The 22,375-nt window shown below is 43.8% G+C and overlaps 1 protein-coding gene across 1 annotated transcript in view; it reads right to left on the reverse strand.

Moving 5' to 3' along the window:
* The window catches only part of LMTK3 (lemur tail kinase 3), a 206,341-nt gene that overhangs the window by 154,113 nt on the left and 29,853 nt on the right, over positions 1–22,375 (reverse strand). The window contains exons 3-4 of the mRNA XM_086930342.1: positions 14,529–14,662; positions 1,205–1,355 (exon numbers count right to left, since the gene is read on the reverse strand). Of these exons, the coding sequence (XP_086786468.1) occupies positions 1,205–1,355; positions 14,529–14,662 (285 nt within the window). The remainder of the gene's footprint in view (positions 1–1,204; positions 1,356–14,528; positions 14,663–22,375) is intronic.

Consider the following 22,375-nt stretch of genomic DNA (forward strand, 5'->3'; position numbering starts at 1 on the left):
ATAGACCTGGTGCACATGTTGCGCTGGCGCTGTCTCAAGAGGACGTTCCCTCCTTTGAAAGGGAGCGTGGCCCCATGCAAATGGGAGAATTGCTTTACTTCTGCACCTGTGCCATATTATGGATGTGGGCACAGAGGTGAAGAAGCTGTCAGGAGGCGTGCTGACAGTACGCCCAGAGACGTGGTGCACTGTCAGTGCGCCCCTTGATTGAAGCCCTCTGTAGAGGGTCTTGGACCTATTGCCCCCCAGACATCCCCTTGCAGATGGGTGCAGTCACTAACTGCACCCACCTGCAAGAGGATCTCTCTCCCCTCTATTAAAGTGCAGTCCACTTTGAAGCAGCCACTCCGCGTTTCACTTGAATGCACTGCCCCCAGGTAGCACAAGTTCGCGGCTGCCCATAGGCAAGTGAATTCAGCCTAGTACGGTGCACTTCACCTGTTTGCGCACGGCGCACCTGTTTGAAGATGCACCATGGTACAAACAGGGAAAGTGCGCCCTATACCTAATAGTGCCGCTAGTGTCTATTCGAGGGCTTTCCTCCTTTCACGAAGCATTGTTTTGTAGTTCAGTTGGTTTCATTGTCACCAATGAATAAATACTAAAGAAAACACTGGTTTGTTAAAAGAAATCAGTGATAGAAAATATGATGTCTTGCTAATACGGTGTATGAGCTAAATTACCCAAGAGAACTCCTAGCAGAGAAGAAGCATTGTGTTTCCAACCATCTCTTTAGGATAATTTCATTGTTACTCCATCAACACACATGGCAACTCCCAAGTTTCATTCTGAACGGATTAAGTTCACTGCACTCCACATCCACTACAAAAGAACTGGCAGTAGAACCGCCTAATCACGAAAACATACCAACAGAATTTCATTTATTCAGAAAATCATGGTGGAAACTGAATGCTGACATTGGAAATGATGCCAAATATGAAATTTTTACATTTGGATTCTGCTGAATGAAGGCATGGAAACAGGGCATGAAGGATAGATGACTTCATATAGTTGTCTATATGCATTTGAACTTTGTGAGAAACAAGATGTAGCAAGAAGATGTAGAGGGATTCAGATGACGAAAAATAGATGCAATTAGAACCAGTGAAAGATGGAAAGACAGAGAAGATGGAATCTCTGATGGATACAGCAAGCAATGGGCTGGAGAAGGACATACAGGGGTGGAGCTGCTGGAAGCGAGTACCTGACTTTGGAAGCTGAGGGTTGGGGTCAGGAAGCGACACCTCGGAGAGGGGGAGAATATACACATCAGGAATGGACTGTGAAGAGGAGGTCTCCTCGGCAGGCGGGGTGTACTCCCCTGAGAACTCCTCCCCATCCGGGTTCTCAAATTCCTGGAAGATAGAGAGGAGGTTCGAGAGAATGTCCACTCAAGGAGATTATGGGGAAAGGTAAGCAAGGGGACAAGGGAAGGAAAGGCAGAGGGAGGCAAAAGGGGAAGCAAATAACATCAGAGAGGGTACAGAAAAACAGGACACTGGAAACAGTGTCCTGGAACAGCCAGAAAGTAGAAGAATTGAAGAACTGTCTCGAGAATATAACAGGAGAGTAACACGACTAAAGTAGGCTATGAAGAAAAAGAAACAAGCAGTTTGAACTGTAAGGTCCAGAAACTTAAAAAGAGAACTTTCCTTGTGAAAGTGGCAACATTTTGAACGTAAAATGATGCGAGCCTTTTAAATGAGATATTAGAACTCAAAATTAAGTATCTCTTGGTTAGTTTAGCCAGAGGGGAATATACCTAATTTGTCTATATATAGCTCAGCCGACCCCTCTTTTTCTGCCTGAGTATTATTACTCCCTCACTCTTTAAGAATGTAACATACTGGTGCTGTTCACCAACGATGTATGAGGATGGCAGAACAATTAATGCTTGTCATCTACTGTCAACATCACGAATGAACCACAATATTTATATTGTGTCCCATAACCCCCTAACACTTGCGTTTTAAAGATTCATTTATATCCTGAAATGATAAACAAACACTCATTGTGTTTCTACAAATCCTGGTTTATGAGAAAGAAAGAGAGTAAGAAAGAAACAAAAAAAGTGGGACATGGACCCACCATAAAATAAATAATGAAAGAGAAAGATGGGGAATAAAAAGTAACAAAAACAGAGAAAATAGATAGGAGAAACAAACAAATAAAAAAACAAAATATACATATATTCACTAAAAAACTAAAGGCTAACATGACATTAACAGGTGAAAATTTCAATGACAACGTGACTTTTTAAACTCAAAAACCCACTGAAATTCACCAGTTATAGTTATCTAAAGCAACTATAACACGTGCCCCAGGTAACTATAACTTGTGCCCTAGGTAAATTGCGGCTTGGTTGAACCTAAACTCACCTAAGCTTAACAGTGATAAGACCGAGCTCCTAGTTCTAGGCAACAACTGCTCCCTTTGGGGTGCCAAACACTGGCCGGAATTTCTAGGGACCCCTCCCACCCAAGTATCTAAAGTAAGCAACCCGGGCTTTCTTATTGATAAGCTCTCTATGAAGCCACAGATAGCTAAGGTAAAGGCCACTTGTTTTGCAGGCCTTAAATGGTTGAAGAAGATTCTGTGGTGTATTCCCTTAGCAGCTCAGCGGACTGTCATTCTGGCACTGGTCATTTCTCACCTGGAGTACGGCAATGTGCTGATAAGTCATCTATACAGCGCCTACAAATTTATTTATTTATTTATTTAGTGTGTTTTGGTATCGCGCACAGCTACCCCAACGGGGTGTCCCGGCGCTCCTGTATAACTACATGCAGACCTTTGATGGTAAAATGAGGCAGAAGTAACTCAGCAGAACAGGTGAGTTTTGAGTGCTCGCCGGAAAGGTTGTTCATCTTTGATCAGCCGGATGGCAATAGGAAGTTTATTCCATAGGGCCGATGTCAACACTGGGAAAGTTTTCCCACCTGAGCGGGATTTCCTAAATCTAGGAACCGACAGGAAGTTTTTTGACGAGGAACGTAGGGTCCTGAAGTTATTATAAGGAATCAAACAGGAAGACAGATATGCGGAGCCTTTACCCTGCATTGCCCGATGAGCTAGTACCAAAGCTTTAAATTCGGCCCTTTTTTGCAGTGGTAGCCAGTGGAGTTTGCGGCGGTGAGGGGTAATGTGCTCACGTAGGGGGAGACCGGTAACCAATCGCACTGCCGCATTCTGTACTGTCTGAAGGCGATGACTGAGCCCTACAGACAGGCCAGAATAGAGGGCATTGGCGTAGTCCAGGTGTGAAGTGATCAACGCCTGGACAACAATCTTCCTGGTGTTACTCGGCAGAAAGTGAATGAACTTTTTTATCATTCTAATCTTGGCTAGACAGGCAGTAGAGACTGTATGCACTTGATGATAAAAAGTAAGGTTGGAGTCCCATCTCACTCCAAGATTCTTCACAGATTCTTTTGGGAGGGGGGGGTACTTAAGTCGGTAGGCCACCAAATATTAGGGTCAAGTGGAGAAGGCTGGTGAAAAAAGAGAACCTCCGTTTTCCCAGCATTCAATCTAAGAAAATTATTGTCCATCCAATGGGCAGTAGTACGGAGACAATTTTTTAATGGATCAAAAGTTGAGGGAGAGATGTTATCAAATGAAAACATAAGCTGGATATCATCAGCGTAGGAGGTGACCTTTATACCAGTTTGGGCGATGATATCGAAAAGTGGGGAAAAATAAACATTAAATAAGAGGGGGCTCAGCGAGGAGCCTTGAGGGACTCCCCACCGAAGCGGACGACTTTCAGAAATGAATGGGGGGGTAAACACTGCCTGGGTCCGGCTAGACAAGAAGGATGAAATCCATCCTAAGGCCGTGCCCTGGATACCTTTTGAATGCAGGCGATCAAGGAGGAGGGGGTGGGAGACGGTGTCGAATGCTGCCGACAAGTCCAGCAGCACCAACACCGCTCTTGATCCCTCGTCCAGCCTCCATCTTACTGCGTCTGACATCTCGATGAGAGCCGACTCAGTACTGTATCCTGGTCTAAAGCCGTGCTGAGAATCGTGAAAAGCACCTGATGTTTCGAGAAAGCTGGCTAGTTGTTGTTGAGCAAGTCTTTCTAGTACTTTAGCAGGGGCAGGCAGTAGAGAAATAGGCCTGTAGTTGGCAGGATCACAGGGATCGGCGCTGGCCTTCTTAATTATCGGAACCAGGCGTGCTTGTTTCCAGGTGTCGGGGAAAACTCCCAGCTGTAGTGAGTCATTCCATATTCTGTTCATAAAGGGATTAAGAATGGGAGCTAAGGATTTGTAATGTTTAGCCGGCCATGGGTCCAGCGGAGAGCCAGATTTAATTTTAAGAAGTTCTGCAAGAGATTGTTCCAGAGAAATCTCTGCAAAATCAACGAACAGGGACTCAGGGCCAGGTAGAGAAACGGATATCAGACTTTTATATACTGAGGTGTTGGTAGGGAAAGAATCATGAATGGTGGCTATTTTATTCTCGAAAAAGACAGAGAGATTATCACAGAGAGTCTGTGATACCACTGGAGGTCGTTTCAAATTGTTCAGAACACCGCTGCTAGACTGCTTTACCACTTACCAAGATATGTTGCTGTTTCTCATTTGTTTAAAGAACTTCATTGGTTTAAGGTGGCCAAATTATTTGAATTCAAAGCACTGTGCTATATGTTCAAGGCTAAATTTGGCCTCAGACCATGCTACATACGGGAACTAGTATCTCCTTATCTGCCAACTCGGCCACTAAGATCCTCGACCCAGTTTGTGTTTGGTATTCCCAGGTTTCGCTTAAACCGGATGAAGGACCACTTCTTCACCTTCTGGGTCCTAAGCTCTGGAACTCTCTACCGAATAACTTAAGGAACTGTAAATCATGTCTTACCTTCCGTAGGATGTTGAAAACGTAGATATTCTGAACCTTCTTTGTAAAACAGCAGATCTCTGACCGCCCTCGGGCCCCCTCCCTGGTGCCTGTTTTTAAATGAAGGGTAGGGACAAGCAGCCCCCTCCCTAAGCCAACAATAGCCCTGGTACCCCATCCTCCGTGGCCAAAACATATATTTTAAGGTGAGAGGGAGAGCAGCCTCCCTACTTGGACTACTATGTGACCCGGGGACCCCATCCCTCAGGGGCCTCCTTTTTAATAAAGGGGAGGGGGTGCACGGCACCTCCCCAATTTGTGCAAATCTGGCCCCGGAGGATGGGGGGTCCTTGGCCCATTAGTGCCATCGGGTGGGGGACAAATGCCCCCCCTTCTTCCAAGTACTCAGCCCTGGGGAATGGGGTCCCTGGGGTCAGAACTGGCTCACGGAGTGGGGTCACACTCATGATTCTTCCCCAGATACTTTTAAGAAAGGCACTCGGGGTCTAATATTGAACTATAAAATGCTGGCAGGCATTTTTGTTTTAAAGCAGTGATCCAATAGGAGTCTTGTGGCATCGCAGCTTTTTAAAATTGTAAATATATATAGTTTGGCCAGGGGGAGGAGGTGGAGGGGGAGTCAGAACAAGGCCTGGGGGGCAGGGTATCCCTACCCTGTCCTCCTATATTTTATGTCAAAATTAAACTCAGGACAGGGGACTAAGCCTCTGGGGCCTGTAATGGATGCCTGTACTCTTTTCTCATGTTTCAGGCAGCTAATCAGAGCACTCGCTCCTGTGAGAGCCTGAATCACGTGTGAGCAAATTTCCCCAAGAGAAAAAAGCCCCCTGGGACATTCAAAATGCTCTATTTTGAAAATGTGGGTTGAGGCACTCTTGTGAGAATCCCTCGAACCCAACTGCCAAGAAATACAAATATTTTTCAACATTAATTTCTCAAAAACTACAGAACGGATTTACACAAAATCCCCAAAAGTAGGCTTTCTGGACCAGGATCTAGCTTCCTGCCATGTTTTGGTGTTATACTGTTCAGCAGTTTTTGTGGTATTGCTTTCCAAAAAAGTCAATGGTAATTGCCTAGGGAACTTTGGTTTTGGGACACCCCTTTTTTCTTGACAATCCACCACCTAAGGTGCTTATATACAAAACACAGTAACTGTAAGTTATAAAACAACACTAGCCAATAGACTTGTGGAAAATTCCTGCTTATCAGGCATCTACAAACTAAATTAGCCAGACCAACAGAGAAGAAAGGAAGGAGAAAGAAAAACAACACTAGAATCCTGAGACGAGGCCAACAGACACTCCAAGCGGGTGATAGAAGAGTAAATTTAAGCTTTGGAGAAGGTATACAATATTAGAAATGTGTGAGGTTGTAAAATGTGTATACTTTACCTTACTTCATTTCAATAGAATTTTCTAGTGCAAAACACAAAAGATTTTTGAAGGAAACTCTCTGGCAAAAATCTACAAGTTTGAGTTTTTTCGACTTTCTTTTTAAACTATGCAAATTGTCGACATCCTGAAACTTGGTTGACACCCTTACTTGTTATGCTCACATGTGTGTGCCTATGATCCAGTTCACCCAATCCCCACCTCCTCCAGAAAGGGAATGTGGGCATTATTTAAAGTTAGTGGAAACAATAAAATCCTCTGCAAATTGGAGTATTTCCCATTGATCCTGCACTCTAAATGAAGTCCCAGCTCTCTATAGAATGCTGGATATATCACTAGAGTGTGTTACTTATCTTTTCACTACTTGAAGTATGAATCTGTGTATGCTAAAGATTCATGAGTCATACACATTGGGCGTTAAGTATGAAACTGGCTCTTCAGCCGCACAAGTGGCCCTGCCAAATTGGCAGACTTTGTACAAGGAAGAAAGAGAAATCCAAGTTACGGTTGCCAATGGCGTTTGCAAAGTGAAAGCGGACAATCCAGCAAACTGACAGGGGAGAACCGAGTCAGAACCGAGCCAAGGGTATGGCTCGGGTCTAAGAGCCTATGCTCAAGCCGAGCCAAGGAAATGTTTGCTTAATAAATCATGCAAAAAACATTACATAAAATATTATAAAGTCTCTTCAGCATTAAAAAGAACATTTCTTTAACATGTAGCAGCTTTGACATCAATATGCCACACTATAGGTTCATTGAGAGGTAATAAAGAAAGCGGGGATTAGAGAAACATAATCTTTGCCTAAAATCACACAGTTTGTTTAGGCGGGGAAGCTGGGATTAATCCCAGGTTATCTGGTTTCACATTGTACAATCAGCCACTAAATGGGTATCTATGTGTCTCTCCTTTTTACCTCAAATGTTAAAGCTTAGTTTTTTACTTTTTGCACGAGGGTAGAGTGAGGGTGGCAGTCATAAACCACATGAAATCTCTCTTTAATTTCGAAGTTCCAAGTGGACCTCGAGCCGAACCAGAGCCCAGCATGTGGCATGAGTTGGCTCGAGCTTTTAGCGGCCCGCCCACCTCTATTGCAATGTATACATCAATACATTGTGACAATTAAATGATTTCTAGCTCATGAATGTTGATGAGTTACTAATTCACGATTTTAACGATACCTCTGGCCTTTTAGCCATATCTTGTTAACATTATCTATCAAGGCCTCTCTCGCTCTCACTATATGTTCCTTCCCACCACCACCACTGCAGTCCAACACAATGGCTGTAAAAGCAGCTTCATTCCTCTGTCAACTACATACACACTGGCTGACTTTATATTATTTTTTTAGCAAAGTTGCATAAAGTGCTCGATTTTAACTCCCGGCCAAAGTTTCATAGTTTGTTGGTTTACATTGGTCTTTGGTATATTACCAGAATATCATAGCCAGGAAATCGACAAACAACATATTGTGAAGGTTAGAATACATAGGTAAGCATAGATTTTCTATGCTTAACTCCACATACATGTGCATTGAAAAAATATACATCTTCAAGGTACACAGATATCAAGTTCAAAATACTAAATCTATGTTTATACTTTGGAAGTCGATATTCTGGCTACGATATTTTTGCAGCATGAGGTTTTTCTGCTCACATTCTGCTCTACATGCAATCTGGCCTTCGTCCGAGGAAAGTGTTTTTTATGTATTGCAAGATCATTTTCAACACATACCACTACAAATTTCAATCACACTGGAAAAAGTATGTAGGTTTATTCTCTGCAAGATAACTTTTTGCAACTCTTTTCTGAACAAATTGGCAAAAAAAAGTTTTTTTCCCCCAAGTATGCGTTATGCAGAATCATTTTGTTAATGTTAAATACGATATGGGTGACATAAATTGCCACATAAGTCACACAGATAAAAACAAAAAAAATTCTCTGCTACCTTGACAAAGTTGCAAAATTTCCCAGAGACCTCACCGAAGTAAAACAAAATGTGCACAGTCCTATTACAAATGTAATTTAAAGCCCAAATAAAATTAAAAAAACAACAAATATCAAATGCAAATAAAACTTTTCGCTCTACTCCGAATCTGTTTTTTTTTCAGTAGCTGCGTCCCAGTGATTGGCCCACACAAAAGAATCTGGCTTAGAGTTGTGAAGAATTCCACGGCAGTGTTTCATTTTGGCCCTAATATAGTTAGAAACAAACTCTCATTTTCACATTGTATGCTTGTGTTCAGAATGATTTTTGTAGAACCACTTCACCAATATGGAAATGAATGACATAATTGTGATGTCTAAGAGCCTCAGACACAGAATGTGGTCGCTTTGTTTACACTGCAGATCATTCCCTGTCTCTCTTATCAGTGGGCCACTTCCCGTCTAGGCTCAGTTCTGTCATTCACACAGTCAGTGCTTGGGCCATGTCTAATGGCCCAAAGGTGGTAGAACAAGCCAAAGAAAGTAGATCTTTCACAGAGGGTGTTCCTAAAACGGCCCCTTCATCTTGACAGGAGCTAGGGGTAAGAAGAATGCGTGTATAAAAAGATTACACGGAGGGAGCCAGAGTTAGCTAGTTTGTACCCAAAACGGACAACCCAAACTCTAAGTTGCAGCTGGGTTCGTACACAGCCAGGTAATTCAATTTAGTGCTTAGATTGGCACAGTCAAGCAGCTATATGAGATACATTTTGGAACCACCAGCTCATGGTTCTGCGAGGAATTTCATGCAACTCCCCTTATCCGTTCATTTCCTAAACCCAAATCTTCCAGTCCAGGCCAAGCATGGCCCATTCCCTTCCAAGAACTCTGCAGAGACCAGGCACACGTGGAATTCATGACCCTCCTGCGTTGTCTGTATATATTTTTTTACATGTTTTAGACTTTAGTAAGTGAATCTGCCTCAGCTATTCTGAAGGTGAGATGTGTCTGATCCCTCCTGAGCTGTATTACATGTGCCAACATCCTTTTCAATTCTCCGTCCTGGCAGCGCGGTTGATGGTGGAAGAGTGGTCCACTTAGCTATATCTACAAGTGCGTGGAGGGTGGAGCCTGATAGGGTCTGGAGAAATCACACTGACATGTGACCCCTTAAATGTGCCTGGGACAGGTAGAGTTTTCGGGCGAAAACAGTAGAGGTGTGCCCTCACGGTGTATCTCCACAGGGAAAGCATGTGTCACTCACCCGCTTCTGCCTCCCAGTCACAAGAGGGAGATGGCCTTCTCAGTTAGGGTGCCATTTGTCATTTAATTTATGTTCAACGATCCGGTGTTACGGATGGTTGTCACTGCCTCAATTCAGGAAGGACATCAAGATCTGGCTCTTTGACTGAACCGCAGATCTCCCCACCCCACAGCGCCTTGAGACCCTAACGGGTGAGTAGTCTTGCTCTACAAGAAACCTGATTTATTGATTGATTGATAGAGGTTGTTAGAGTTTTTGTTTCAACTCAGCCTCCAATTTTTCTGAAATATCATTCAGAGAAGCAGAGACAGATCTGCAAGCTCCGGCCGTAGTGGTTCAGAGCAAAACATAGATGACCCTAAAAGAAGTCAGTAACAGGCGGAGGATGTGTGCTTGACACAACAATCAGCCTGACTTCTCTATAACGTATAATAGCTTTTGTGCGTGAGTGTGGACCAATGTTGCATCTTTTATTCTGGGAGATTGCGTGCTTAAAAGGATACAGGTTTGGAATACTGATGAAGGGGACGACCTGGGTTGTAATCCTGTCTAGTCCGCATGACAACGACCTGTGGCTCTGTGTCCCTTGGTAAATCACATTAGTGCCATGTTCCTCATTTGCTGTGCCGCCAAAATATTGGAAGAAGCAGGCTGATATACACACTATGCATAACTAACAGGCAATTGTATTTTCAATACTTGTTGATAGTCTCGGATAGGAGAAGAATAACAAAATGGTCATGAAGACTCAACTCCATCTTTAGCTTCCTAAGCTCTGCTGTACCTTCCTAAGCTCTGCTGTACCTTTAATGGCTTCGAACTAGTAGCGCTTAGAAGGAGTACTGTACTTTTAATGGTGTGAAATATGCTTCTCATTGGGGGCGCAATAGTCCAGCCTACTTTTCATGCTTTTTAATGGGACAGCACTTAGCAAAAAACTGCTATGCTTTAAAAGGCACATTACCACACTTTCCCTACATTACCGCCACACTTATTTTATAGTACTTTTCTGCAAGAAAGCTATTGTTTTAACTGGAAGGTTTGGATTTCTCAGGAGGACTTCTATACTTTTATGGGACAGTACAAACATTTCTCTCTGCAGATGCTTGTCTTTTAATGGGCAACGCAGACTCATTCACAGTCTGTAATACTTTTAATTGCTCTGTATCATTACTTTAGGTTTCGCCTGAAAGGTGCAGCCGCTTGCAAGACATTTCTTTTACTTACAGAGGGCTCCGAGGCCGCCATGTTCTTGCCATTGGCTGGCTTTATTGTCACATTCATGTGCTTGCTTTTCATAAGCTGGCTTGTGGAGCGTTAATTTTTGCTTCTTTTGTTTGTCTCTCCCCTGGAGAAATGCCCAAGTTCTTGTGTCCTTCAACTGCTCCCTTAATGGGCTTTACTTTTTGCATATTTTGCCTAAGCACCCAACTTGAGTGGCTGTCTTTTACAACAGTCTCCCTCATGTACTCATCCTTCATGTGGGTTCGGGTCCCAAATTCCCCGCCCTCCATGTTGCTTTACCCTCCGTGTTACTTGCTCCCTCCCACTGTAGTCGAGACCTGCTGGGTTTACCAATGCTTTCTCATTAGAGCTGTTTTACATTTAATGAGATAGTACCGGTATGCATTGCAATTAATGGTACATGATGTAACTATATAGCTGGGCTACTGGGGAGTCTCCACATTGCCCCATAGGATAGTCCTTCCATTGACCATTAGGGATGGAACCGGGTCAATGACAACTTAGGCAAGATTAACATATAACTGGCACATAGACCATGTCTACATCTCCAGAAGATCTTAGAAAGGCTGAGGTCTTGTGCTTTTCTGTTGCTCTCAATGCTAGAGTGTGGGGTTGTCTCCAGGAATCCACTGAAAGTAGGTCACCATTCCAGGCTGCCTGCACTGAGTCTTTGCACACTGCATTCTCTGGTGGAGCACTGCACTCGACTTGCACCGAGGACGCGCTCAGCACCGCCGAAGACATGCATTTCCAGATCCTCACAGACCCTAATTCCACCCTCAGAGGCACCCTCGTCTACCGACCCCCCCACCCCCGGACCCTGCCCCCAGCTCAGTGACTCCATCGCCGACTTGATCAGCATGCACACCCTGACCTCCACCGACTATATCCTCCTCGGAGACCTCAACATTCATCTTGAGAACAACAACGACAACAACTCCACAACACTGATCGATAACCTCGCCAACCTCAGACTGAAGCAACTCGACGACGCTGCCCACCGCCTAAGACGCTGGATCGAGGACTGCGCCAACACCCGCGCCCCACTGAAGAAACCGCCACACAGAGACACCAGCAAGAGGGCCTGGTGGTTCACCCCAGAACTCCTAGCCTCCAAGCAAGCCTGCCGCAAACTAGAGAAGAAATGGCACAGTGAACAAACTCCTGACAGACACACAGCAGCACACAAGGACGCCATCCGCAACCACCACCACCTCATCAGGGCGGCCAAGAGGACCTCCTTCAAAGACGGCCTCGACAACAATGCACACAATTGACTGCGTGTGAGTGTTTGATTGATTCAGATGCTCCGTCCATCACCACCCCCTTTTGTACCGCATTCTCTGGTGGAACACTGCACAGACTAAACTCGACTAGCACCGACGACGCGCTCAGCACCGCCGAACAAATGCATATCCAGATCCACACAGACCCTAATTCCACCCTCAGAGGCACCCTACTCTACCGACCCCCCCACCCCCGGACCCTGCCCCCAGCTCAGTGACTCCATCGCCGACTTGATCAGCATGCATGCCCTGACCTCCACCGACTATATCCTCCTCGGAGACCTCAACATTCACCTTGAGAACAACAACAACAACAACAACTCCACAACCCTGATCGATAACCTCGCCAACCTCGGACTGAAGCAACTCGTCACAATGCCCTCCCACTCCGCCGGCCACACGCACAACCCAGTCTTCTCCTCAAGCCTGTACATCTCCATCAGCCACACCACCAAACTCCTCTGGACCGACCACCGCTGTCCCAACTTCGCCTTCCAGACACCCACCACACCCAACAGATCCCCCGCCGCTGCTGGAGCAAAATCACCCAAGACCAACTACACGCAAACCTCGCTCTCAGCCCACCCACTGAACTCTCCAGCACCGACGACGTTGGCCACAGCCTAAGACGCTGGATCGAGGACTGCGCCAACACCCGCGCCCCACTGAAGAAACCCCCACACAGAGACACCAACAAGAGGGCCAGCTAGTTCACCCCAGAACTCCTAGCCTCCAAGCAAGCCTGCCGGAAACTAGAGAAGAAATGGCACAGTGAACAAACTCCAGACAGCCACGCAGCACACAAGAACTCCATCCGCAACCACCACCACCTCATCAGGGACGGCCAAGAGGACCTCCTTCAAAGACCGCCTCGACAACAATGCACACAATAGCAAGGAGCTCTTCAGCATCGTGAATGAACTCTCCAACCCCAGCTCCAACACCAACGACGTCCCGCCGTCGCAAGCCCTGTGCGACTCCCTCGCCACCTTCTTCCACCGCAAGATAGCAGACATCCACGACAGCTTCAACACCCAGACAGCCAGCAGCACAACAGACCCTCCATACACCATCGTCCACAACCCCCTGCTAGCCTGGGCCAGAGTGAGCATCGATTACACCATCAAGACCTTGCGCTCAATCCACAACGGCTCTCCGTCTAACCCATTCCCGCACCACGTCTTCAACAGAGCAAGCAGCACCATCACACCTCACCTGCGCAACACCATCAATCTCTCCCTCAAGACCACGACCTTCCCAGAGATCTGGAAAACACGCCGAGATCAACGCCCTACTCAAAATACCTAAGGAAGACCCAAGAGACCTCAAGAACTTCCGGCCCATCTTCCTGCTCCCCTTCCCAGCCAAGGTCATCGAGAAAACCGTCAACAGACAGCTAACACGATACCTTGAAGAAAACAGAATCCTGAACCCTTCCCAGTCAGGGTTCCGCAGCAACCACAGCACCGAGACTGCCCTCATTGCCACCACCGACGACATCAGGACCCTGCTGGACAACGGCGAGACCGCAGCACTCATCCTCCTAGACCTCTCTGCTGCCTTCTACACCGTCTGCTACCGCACACTACGCGCACGCCTCCACGCCGAAGGGATCCGAGACAAGGCTCTGGATTGGACCACCTCCTTCCTCTCCGGCAGAACCCAGAGCGTCCACCTCCCCCCATTCTGTTCCAAAGCCTCCAAGATCATCTGCGGCGTTCCCCAGGGATCCTCCCTCAGCCCGACGCTGTTCACATTTACATGGCCCCACTCGCACACGTAGCCCGACAGCACAACCTCAACATAATCTCCTATGCCGACGAACCTCAGCTGATCCTCTCCCTCACCAAGGACCCCATCACAGCCAAAGCCAATCTCCAGGAAGGGATGAAGGCAGTCGCCGACTGGATGAAGACCAGCTGTCTGAAGCTGAACTTGGACAAGATGGAGGTCCTCATCCTCGTCTCCAACCCTTCAGCCTGGGACGACTCCTGGTGGCCGAGTGCACTGGGGGCAGCCCCAACACCCACCGACCACGCACGCAACCTGGGAATCATCCTCGTCTCAAAACTCTAAATGACCAAGCAAGTCAACGCCATCTCCTCCTCCTGCTTCAACACCCTCTGCATGCTCAGCAAGATCCACAGATGGATCCCGACAGATACAAGAAAGTCACTAATTCCTCATATGACAAACATGCCAAGCAATCGACAATAAGGCAAGTCAAAAGTACATTTAATCCATATCAATAGCTAGCATTCGTGCCAAGAATTTTCAATTCTATTAAGGAAACGGAGGCGAGGATTATCCCACCCGGCTTGGTTATATGTAACAGCTTGCCCACCCAGTTGTTTTCGGTAAATCACTCTGAGTCGCATAGTGTTCATCTCTGTGTTTCTCACATTGACAACACATTGCAGAGACCGATTGGCTTTGCCAATGCTTGTTTTATCTGTTACTTCTAGCAACACCACCTCATACTTGACGTTGGGATATCTCTGAACATGGCACCCATTCTCATACCTACTCCCAACTCTCCCTTCACTCACCTTGAAGCCGACATCTCCCCTTTTGCAGCACAAGCAGGTGAGGAGGAGAAAAACAAAGGCCAGGAGGCCTGAGCAGGAAATCAGGACTACGGCATAGGGTGGAGCAAGGGGCACCCGCCCTTGGGAAGAGCCATCTTAAAAGAGAAGAAAGGGGAAAGCCATGTTTATAAATTAAAGCATTTATGGCTTAGGTTTTATTACACAGTTCTAGTCAGTTTGTCAAATCTACACGCATGTTGAGTAAGCTGTCACTTCCTCTCACATTCTTTACCTAGAAATTCGATACAAAGTTAGATTAATGTATATGCAATTACTCGAAAAAATGTCAACAAACGACTTGTTAAGAACAAGTCACGTCAGTTTCTATGTGATTTCCCCATTTATCAAGCAGTTTTAAGTTTTCAACTTACACATTAATTACTCCAACACATCGCATCCCAATTTACCAATTATTCCTAGAGCTTCAAGATCATTTGTGCGCATGACCATTTCATACAGGGTGATAAAGGATTTTTACCCAAGAGTTGTTGATTGTTTAAAGGTGTGAGAAAATACCTATACATTGAGCAACGGAATGAATTCATCTCTACAAATACCACACACTGATTGGATAGATAAATCTGACTAAGACCCCAACAGAGAATGTGAAGATCTCGTCACTGTACTATTGGAATGGCAACTTCACCATCATGAAAGCCACCAGACTCTAAATGAAGCGGGGATGCGAGAGGGGGTGGATGGGTCTGTTACCACCCAATCACAAGTACGGTGGGAGTATGGTAAGAGGAACTGCGTGAAAGAGAATACCGTTATGAAATACGAAGTATTGACTCTTTTTAGGATTACTTAGAGAGGGTTTACTTATATCTGAGAACATGAAAGTCTCTTTGCACTGCACAGTTGATTATATAAGCCATTCTTTACCATGTGGCTTTAGTTCAATTTGTGATTCTTGAAAACTTGAATGTTATTTACCAATCGCATGCAGCTAAGATTTAGTTTTTTGCTCTAACAGGCATACAAATCATGGAAATTCATGCATCTATTGTCACACTAGAAAAGAGGCGTCTATTCTCCTCCAATAGAGACAGGAATGACCAGGAGACCCTTGTGATGTGTGTAATCAGATCTTGCCTTATTTTACGTACTACTGATTAAAACACTAATTAGAGCTATATGTGTCTGCTTTTCACACTGTAACTTGGGAATACAGCCTCTCATACTACTATCACATCTCTTCGAGACAAGTATCATTACATTGGGTAACATTAACATGTGATATTTATGCTACTTAGAAATGGCAGAAGTGTGGGATGAGGTGCTATATAAAACAAGTTACTTTCATGATTGTATTAATATTACTATTATTATTATTATTATCATTATTTGCTAATATTTATTATCATCATAGTCGTCATCATCATCAATAACATTGTTATTAAGTATTTCTTCTATAATTTAAATGGAATATAATTTTGAAATGTCTCCCCTTTCACAAAATTCTAGCAGTTTGGAATACAAGTCATTTTTTTCATGTGTGATTGTAGCCTAAATACATGATAGCCACAATAACTGAATTGTGTTGATGAAGAGAAAGGTAACTCAAGAGGTCTTTAATAATAGTCTAGCCAATAAGTAAAAATTTAATTTAGTTATAGTCTATGTATGATCAGTTACTGTAAAAGAGGTAGTCTGGGACTTTAGTATTCAGTTATCTATCTGCAAATGTTTTTCTTATATAAGATTGTTTGATTAATATAGGTATGAATGTTGTCATAAATGTGAGGCTGTAAAAACATGACACACAGGCTATTAACTTCAGCAGTGATCAACCCATATAGATTGTTTGACTGAGCAGCTGATGAGTAAACTATTTTATTTGCAAGTTTTTCCATTCCAGGGAGCAGGTGTCAAGAGCATTGGATTTAGACCCTTGTTTATTAAGAATGATAGTGGGGCGGGTTCATAACTAACTTATAATTTTAAAGATCCTTGCTCGAAGCACTAAATTCCTTTGCATGGTGCAAATGTCTGTGCAAACTTTAGTAAATGAAAGCCTAAAGATATCAAAAAACGAAATGCTTTGTTTAAAGTTTGGGAAGCAGGATACTTCATCAGAAATGTGTAAGATGTTTCGTCCGCCATATTACAAGCGCATGATAACCTTTGAAACTAGCAATGTGGCAGACAAGATGTTTGTCACATTTTGATGTAGCATATTATCTACCAAACTCTAAATAGGTCCATAAAAATCGAATGCTGTACAGACAAACTAGTACCGGTAGATTTCCATTTCATTTGACAGTGTCTCTGAGCTACGTCTTTAAGCTTGGATTGGAAATGGCTGGTAAGTATACACCACAACAAGGTCAATATCCTTTTCACTTAAAATGTATTTTTTCTGAATAATTATTTGCATAAGCAGTTCTTTTTATAGACAGCCGGAACATCACAGTACTTTAAACTTTAATGTAACATAAGCAGCATTAGATGAAGGCTCTCTCTACCATGGCAGGGTCCTGTACAAGTATACAAAATATGTACAATTACATCATCAAATCAAAATAGTGTGCCAAATAGTCAAGGTAGAGACCATAATGAAAGTGCTGGGAAATAATGGCATGGAAGTATGGGGGAGACTTATGAGCCAAAGAAATGTGAGATGGACATTAGAGGAGCAATGTAGTCACCCTAAGGAAGTTGTGTTTCTGACTTCACTCTTTCAGTCGGGGGTCCTTACTGAAATTACATTGGCTAATTAACCATATCATAAATATCAAGTAAGTGAAAAAAATGGCACCTAAAAAAAAAATTACAAAATAAAAGTGGGTTGGCATACAAGAAGAGGGCTGTCAGGAGTTTGAAAACATATAGTGCAAACAGGGCAACAGTAGGAAATGGATAGACTATGGGCAAGAGTTTTCAGCAGTATCAATTTCAATTATCAACATATATGAATAGTGAAGGGGAGGATTCACTGGTGAGTAGGTATCAAGGCAGAGCAAGCACGGCACGAGGGAATGTGGTCAACTGCATAGTAGTCCACTAAAAGGGTTGGGTTTGCCAAGGTCAGTCTGTTATTGAATATGCAAGTGGACTACAATGCAATTACCACTCTATCGTCATTAGTTTCAGTGGTGTAACAACACATGAGGGGGGGCCCCTGTGAGATATGCCGAGTGGGCCCCAAAAACTCAAATCAGTAGCGTCTTAGGGGGCCCCCTCTAGTATGGGTAAGCTTGGGGGGTGCTGCAAGGGCCTTTGTTACGTCACTGAATAGTACTTGCAAAATGGTGGCGACAGGAAGTGACCCCTTAAAGCTCTTAAAAGATATATCCTTGATCATTAATCCTGTAGATCAGCTGTTCATGACCCACCATGATCAATATTTTGTATGCTGTCCTCATCCATCGGAGCCATTGGAGAGTCCCATCTTCTTAGGATGTAAATCTTTACAATAGCTATGGAGGATGAGAACCATCCACATGCCCGGTATTTGCATTGCATTATGTTGTATGGCATATATAGCCTTTTTAAACGCAATATCCATTCGAATCCATGCACTAATGATAACTGTACTCGTACCTTGTACACCGCGAGTGAGCAGCTGTTTGTGGTGTCGTCTATCCAACTGTTAGGTGCAGTTTACCTTATGTATGTATTTTTTCCTACCTTCTAGTAAGGGACTGGACTTTTTCTATACAGCCTTAAAACATTCCAGCTTTTTCCTGGTCACCTGTCTTAATTATATATTCACAGAACTGCTTAGTAGTTATTTCAGACTGAATATTTCATCTGTAAAACTATTAGCAATAAAAACTTCTAGATAATGCATGCTGATTGTTGTATATTTTGAGCTAAATACTGAATGAAGAGGAACGTTAGTCATTCCACCAATTAATTAATTTCTTAACTTAGGTTTACCTCATTAAAGTATTGGCCACTTTTTGTAGCTAGGTTAAGCTAGAACGGACAAGGCACCTGCACCTTGTAGGCTAAAATAAGAGTAGCATGCCCATTCCCAGTAGATTGTGTGTTTATAAACGATAATTTTAATTGGTGCTTTTTGTGCAAGATGTAAGTAGCACATACGTGTTGGTATTTATTTGAAGGTGAAAACTGCTGCTACAGTTCTTTTGAAATGTATGCTTTAGAATGGTAAAAATGGGTGTTTGGATCATGTCACAGGTTTCTAAGTAGGTGTGGGCAGGTTTATAACAAGTATAAATGCACCTCAACAATCAGATTTAGCTCTAAAAGGGGTTAAAACTCTTCTAGGCAGTTCTCTGAATTCCTATTCTTCCTGCCATTTCAAAATACAGAACATGTACATGTGCATTCATTCCTCATCAAAGCGCTTAGGAAATGACAAAACTAACTCAAAACCTATTGCCTACCATGGGCACATTTTCTGTTTCCAGAGAAATCCGTAGCATTAGACAGAATATGAAAATAACCTTCGGCTATACTATACACATGACATTTCCAGTCATGCCCAGTCAGCACATATGGCACCCTTCTCCAGCATCAAAAACATAAAAACACCCTGGACTGAGGTTTCCTGAATAAGATGAACTCTCTCTTCTCATTCTATGCAGTATTGTTATATGGTTACATAGGCCTTGGGAGAGGAACACCACCATTTGACATGTTCCGCTTAAAGTTGACATCTTTCCTAAACAATAAACATTGACTCGACACACATCTTCATACGCGCACATATAGGATCTCTGAAATGGCTTTGCTTACATTTACACTTCTTCTTAAGCATCAGGGCCTTGAACATTCTGTACCAGGCCTAAGTTCACTGCAGAAAGTGTTGATGTTTGTTGTTGTCCGCTGGGGACAACCCTGCAATTGTAGAATCAATAATGATGGCCTGACTGGAACTCCAGTATGGTAGCACGTGTGAGGTTTATTATATAAACAACACCAATCCTTTCGTTAGACAGAGTAGTATTCCGCTGTCACTGCTGAGGTCGCCCCATGCAGGAAATCCAGACCAGCTGAATCCTGTTTACCTTCCTGAGAAGGATGATGGTCTACTCTGCACAAGGCTGAGCTCCTAGTTGAAACATGCCCACAGGTAACTGGGAAATTAGATCACCGTAGCGCATTCTGTCAGATTTGCACCTCCTAATGTTAGCTAGCAGTAGGTAGGAGTATAAATGTATTCTTATGCCTAGGTATCCCTGAACTCCAAAAGTACTACCAAGCAACACAGATAAGAGTGGAGTGGTACCAACCAGGGTCAGAGAAAATTAGCCCTTCCAAGACAGAGCAAACGCAGGTACGTGAAAGGTCCCCTTCCTCAAGAAACCAAATAGACCCCAAAACCTCTATCTTTCCCCAATCACGCGAGTAAGCATGGGACCAAACAAGCACCAAACACTGACTCACCTTTTTCCCCTCACTGTTGACCCCGCTACTTGATAACCCAGATTTCACACCTGGCCTAGACTTCAAGGCAAGCACTGAATGGAGAAGGACTGAATGTCGAGTCATGGGACATATGATAGATGAAGTCGGAGTTTTGAGTAGTAAGCATCTGAGGTGGTTGCGTCCTGTGCCAATAACTGCGCGTCGATTTTAACCAACCAAAATCAGAACAATTGCACTACCCTCAACTACGCCACTGGCTCCTACACCCTAGCAATAAACCATTCACACAGAGACTTCTCACAGCATATGAACACTGGTTCATTTTCTGCACTACAGACAACTTCTCATTTCGGAGATCTACATGTTCCTAATACAACTCACAAACATGTTTGCAACGCTGGTCAACATAAATGGGAGCCGGAATTAGGGAGGCAGCTAACTGAGAAGGAATGGAGCGACATGCACCATAGAGCCCAACACACTGCCAGTAATACCTCCAGCATAGAAACATTAGTTAAAATCACCTCGTACTGGTACCTCACACCCACCAGGCTACATCTAATGTACCCGCACCATAGCGATCGTTGCTGGCAAAACTGCGGCGACCAAGGGACTCTAACACACATACAATGGGAATGCCCAAAGTCCTGCCATATTGGACACAATTACGAGACGAGACAGACGCCCATCTCGATACAGAGACACCTAGATTCCCGGCTTATGTTTTACTAGGCCTACCTAACCCTTAACCTATCTCTTTCATTCTGAACGTGGCAGACAAATCGGCCTTGCGCTGGGAGCGGCGACACAGAACATTCTAACACACTGGAGTTCAACACAACTACCCATGCCAACAAGTTGGCTTAACAGGCTATAGTTCATTATGGGCATGGAAAGAATATTCATGACACTAGCAAATTATGATGACAACTATGGGACACACTGGGGTCCTTATTTGTCCCTCCTTTTACGTTGACCAGAAGCTGCCCTCATGACATGAGTGGATATGTATGCATATGAGGTAAATCAACTATGTCTAAATCATTTAGTAAAGGTGATCCAGACTTTGGGTTTGGGAGGAGGGAGGGCTTGGGGTGGGAATGTGTTTCTCTTGTTTCCATTGTCTCTCCTCTTTCACCTTTTGCTTACGTTGGTTGAGCTGTTTCTTGCTTTCTCTTCCCTCTAACGGTTGAATGCTACCAATTATTTTACTAGCTGTGTCAATGTTGATGAATATAATGATGTGAACATTACTCTGGCATGCCCTTCAATAAAAAGATTTAAACCATAAATGCATGCCTATAATCAGTGTAACAGCACAATATATGAATTTGTCAACTTTTTTATGATTCTAGTAATGCTGATTATGCTGTTCTGTTTCTTCTTTTAATCATTGCAGCACACGTATTTTACACAAGAATCATAATGCTTCAATGATGAATTGAAATGCCAATTCAAGTATTTCTTGTGTCTCTTTGGGCATGCATGAGTTACTAATGAAAGAAACTGATCTGTTTCTACGATTTCCTTGGGGAGTTAAGAGTTGTCATGTTTTGAGGTTGCACATGTCTCCGGTACCTTGTAGAGTTTAAAGGTCCAGAAGAGGCACTATGAGCTAGACAGGATAAGGGCTAACATATCATTATGGTGTGCGTGGAGTCATTCTCAACCGGTTTTGACATTTATGTTGTCTAAGCTGACAATTATATTTATATAGTATGAACTGTACAACAGGATGTCTGATTTGTTTTGAAAAAAGTTTTATATAGCGCTAGCTAGACCCTGAGGTATCAGGGTGCTTTACATGAGGATCAGTGAGTTACAGGTTACAAAAATTACATCAGTTACAGTCATAAGAAATTACATCAGTTACAGTTACAAGTATAGGCATATGAGAAGAACATGAGATTGCACAATAACAAAAAGTTATTAGCACGTAGTATAACCAAGACAACATGTTTTATGAGGAATGGAAGGAAAAGGGGGAAAGGTAAACAGGGAAAGGAAGGCTGATAGAGTCAGGTAGACCAGAAGGGGTCAAGTATTTCAGGGGAGACAAAGCCGTCAGAGCAAAAAAGAAACAGACAGACAAGACTGTGAAGAACCGTTAAAAACAATGTCCGATGTCCGGCAGGGTAGGTGACGGCTGAGGGCTGAACCAAAGCCAGACTCCTCTATAGCTGCATAAGACAGCTCCACTGGGCAACGGCCAATTGTTCTCGGACTCTGCAGAACGCTAGTGCTGAGTAGACCCGGGTGTAAAAGAGCGCTTTACATAAGGAAATTAAAACATCAAACCAGCAGTTACAAAATTACAATTAGATTGTAGAGCAAAAGAGCAGAAAAACAATTGCATGTTGAAAAATACATCGGTTTGAATAGAGCACAAGAAAAATGATTCCGTTTGTCTGATACCTCTCGTTTACCCAAGAGGTGGAATAGGGCACAGCAGTTCCAGGCCCATC

This window comes from Lissotriton vulgaris, chromosome 7 (genome assembly GCF_964263255.1).
Source record: "Lissotriton vulgaris chromosome 7, aLisVul1.2, whole genome shotgun sequence".
NCBI lineage: Eukaryota > Metazoa > Chordata > Amphibia > Caudata > Salamandridae > Lissotriton > Lissotriton vulgaris.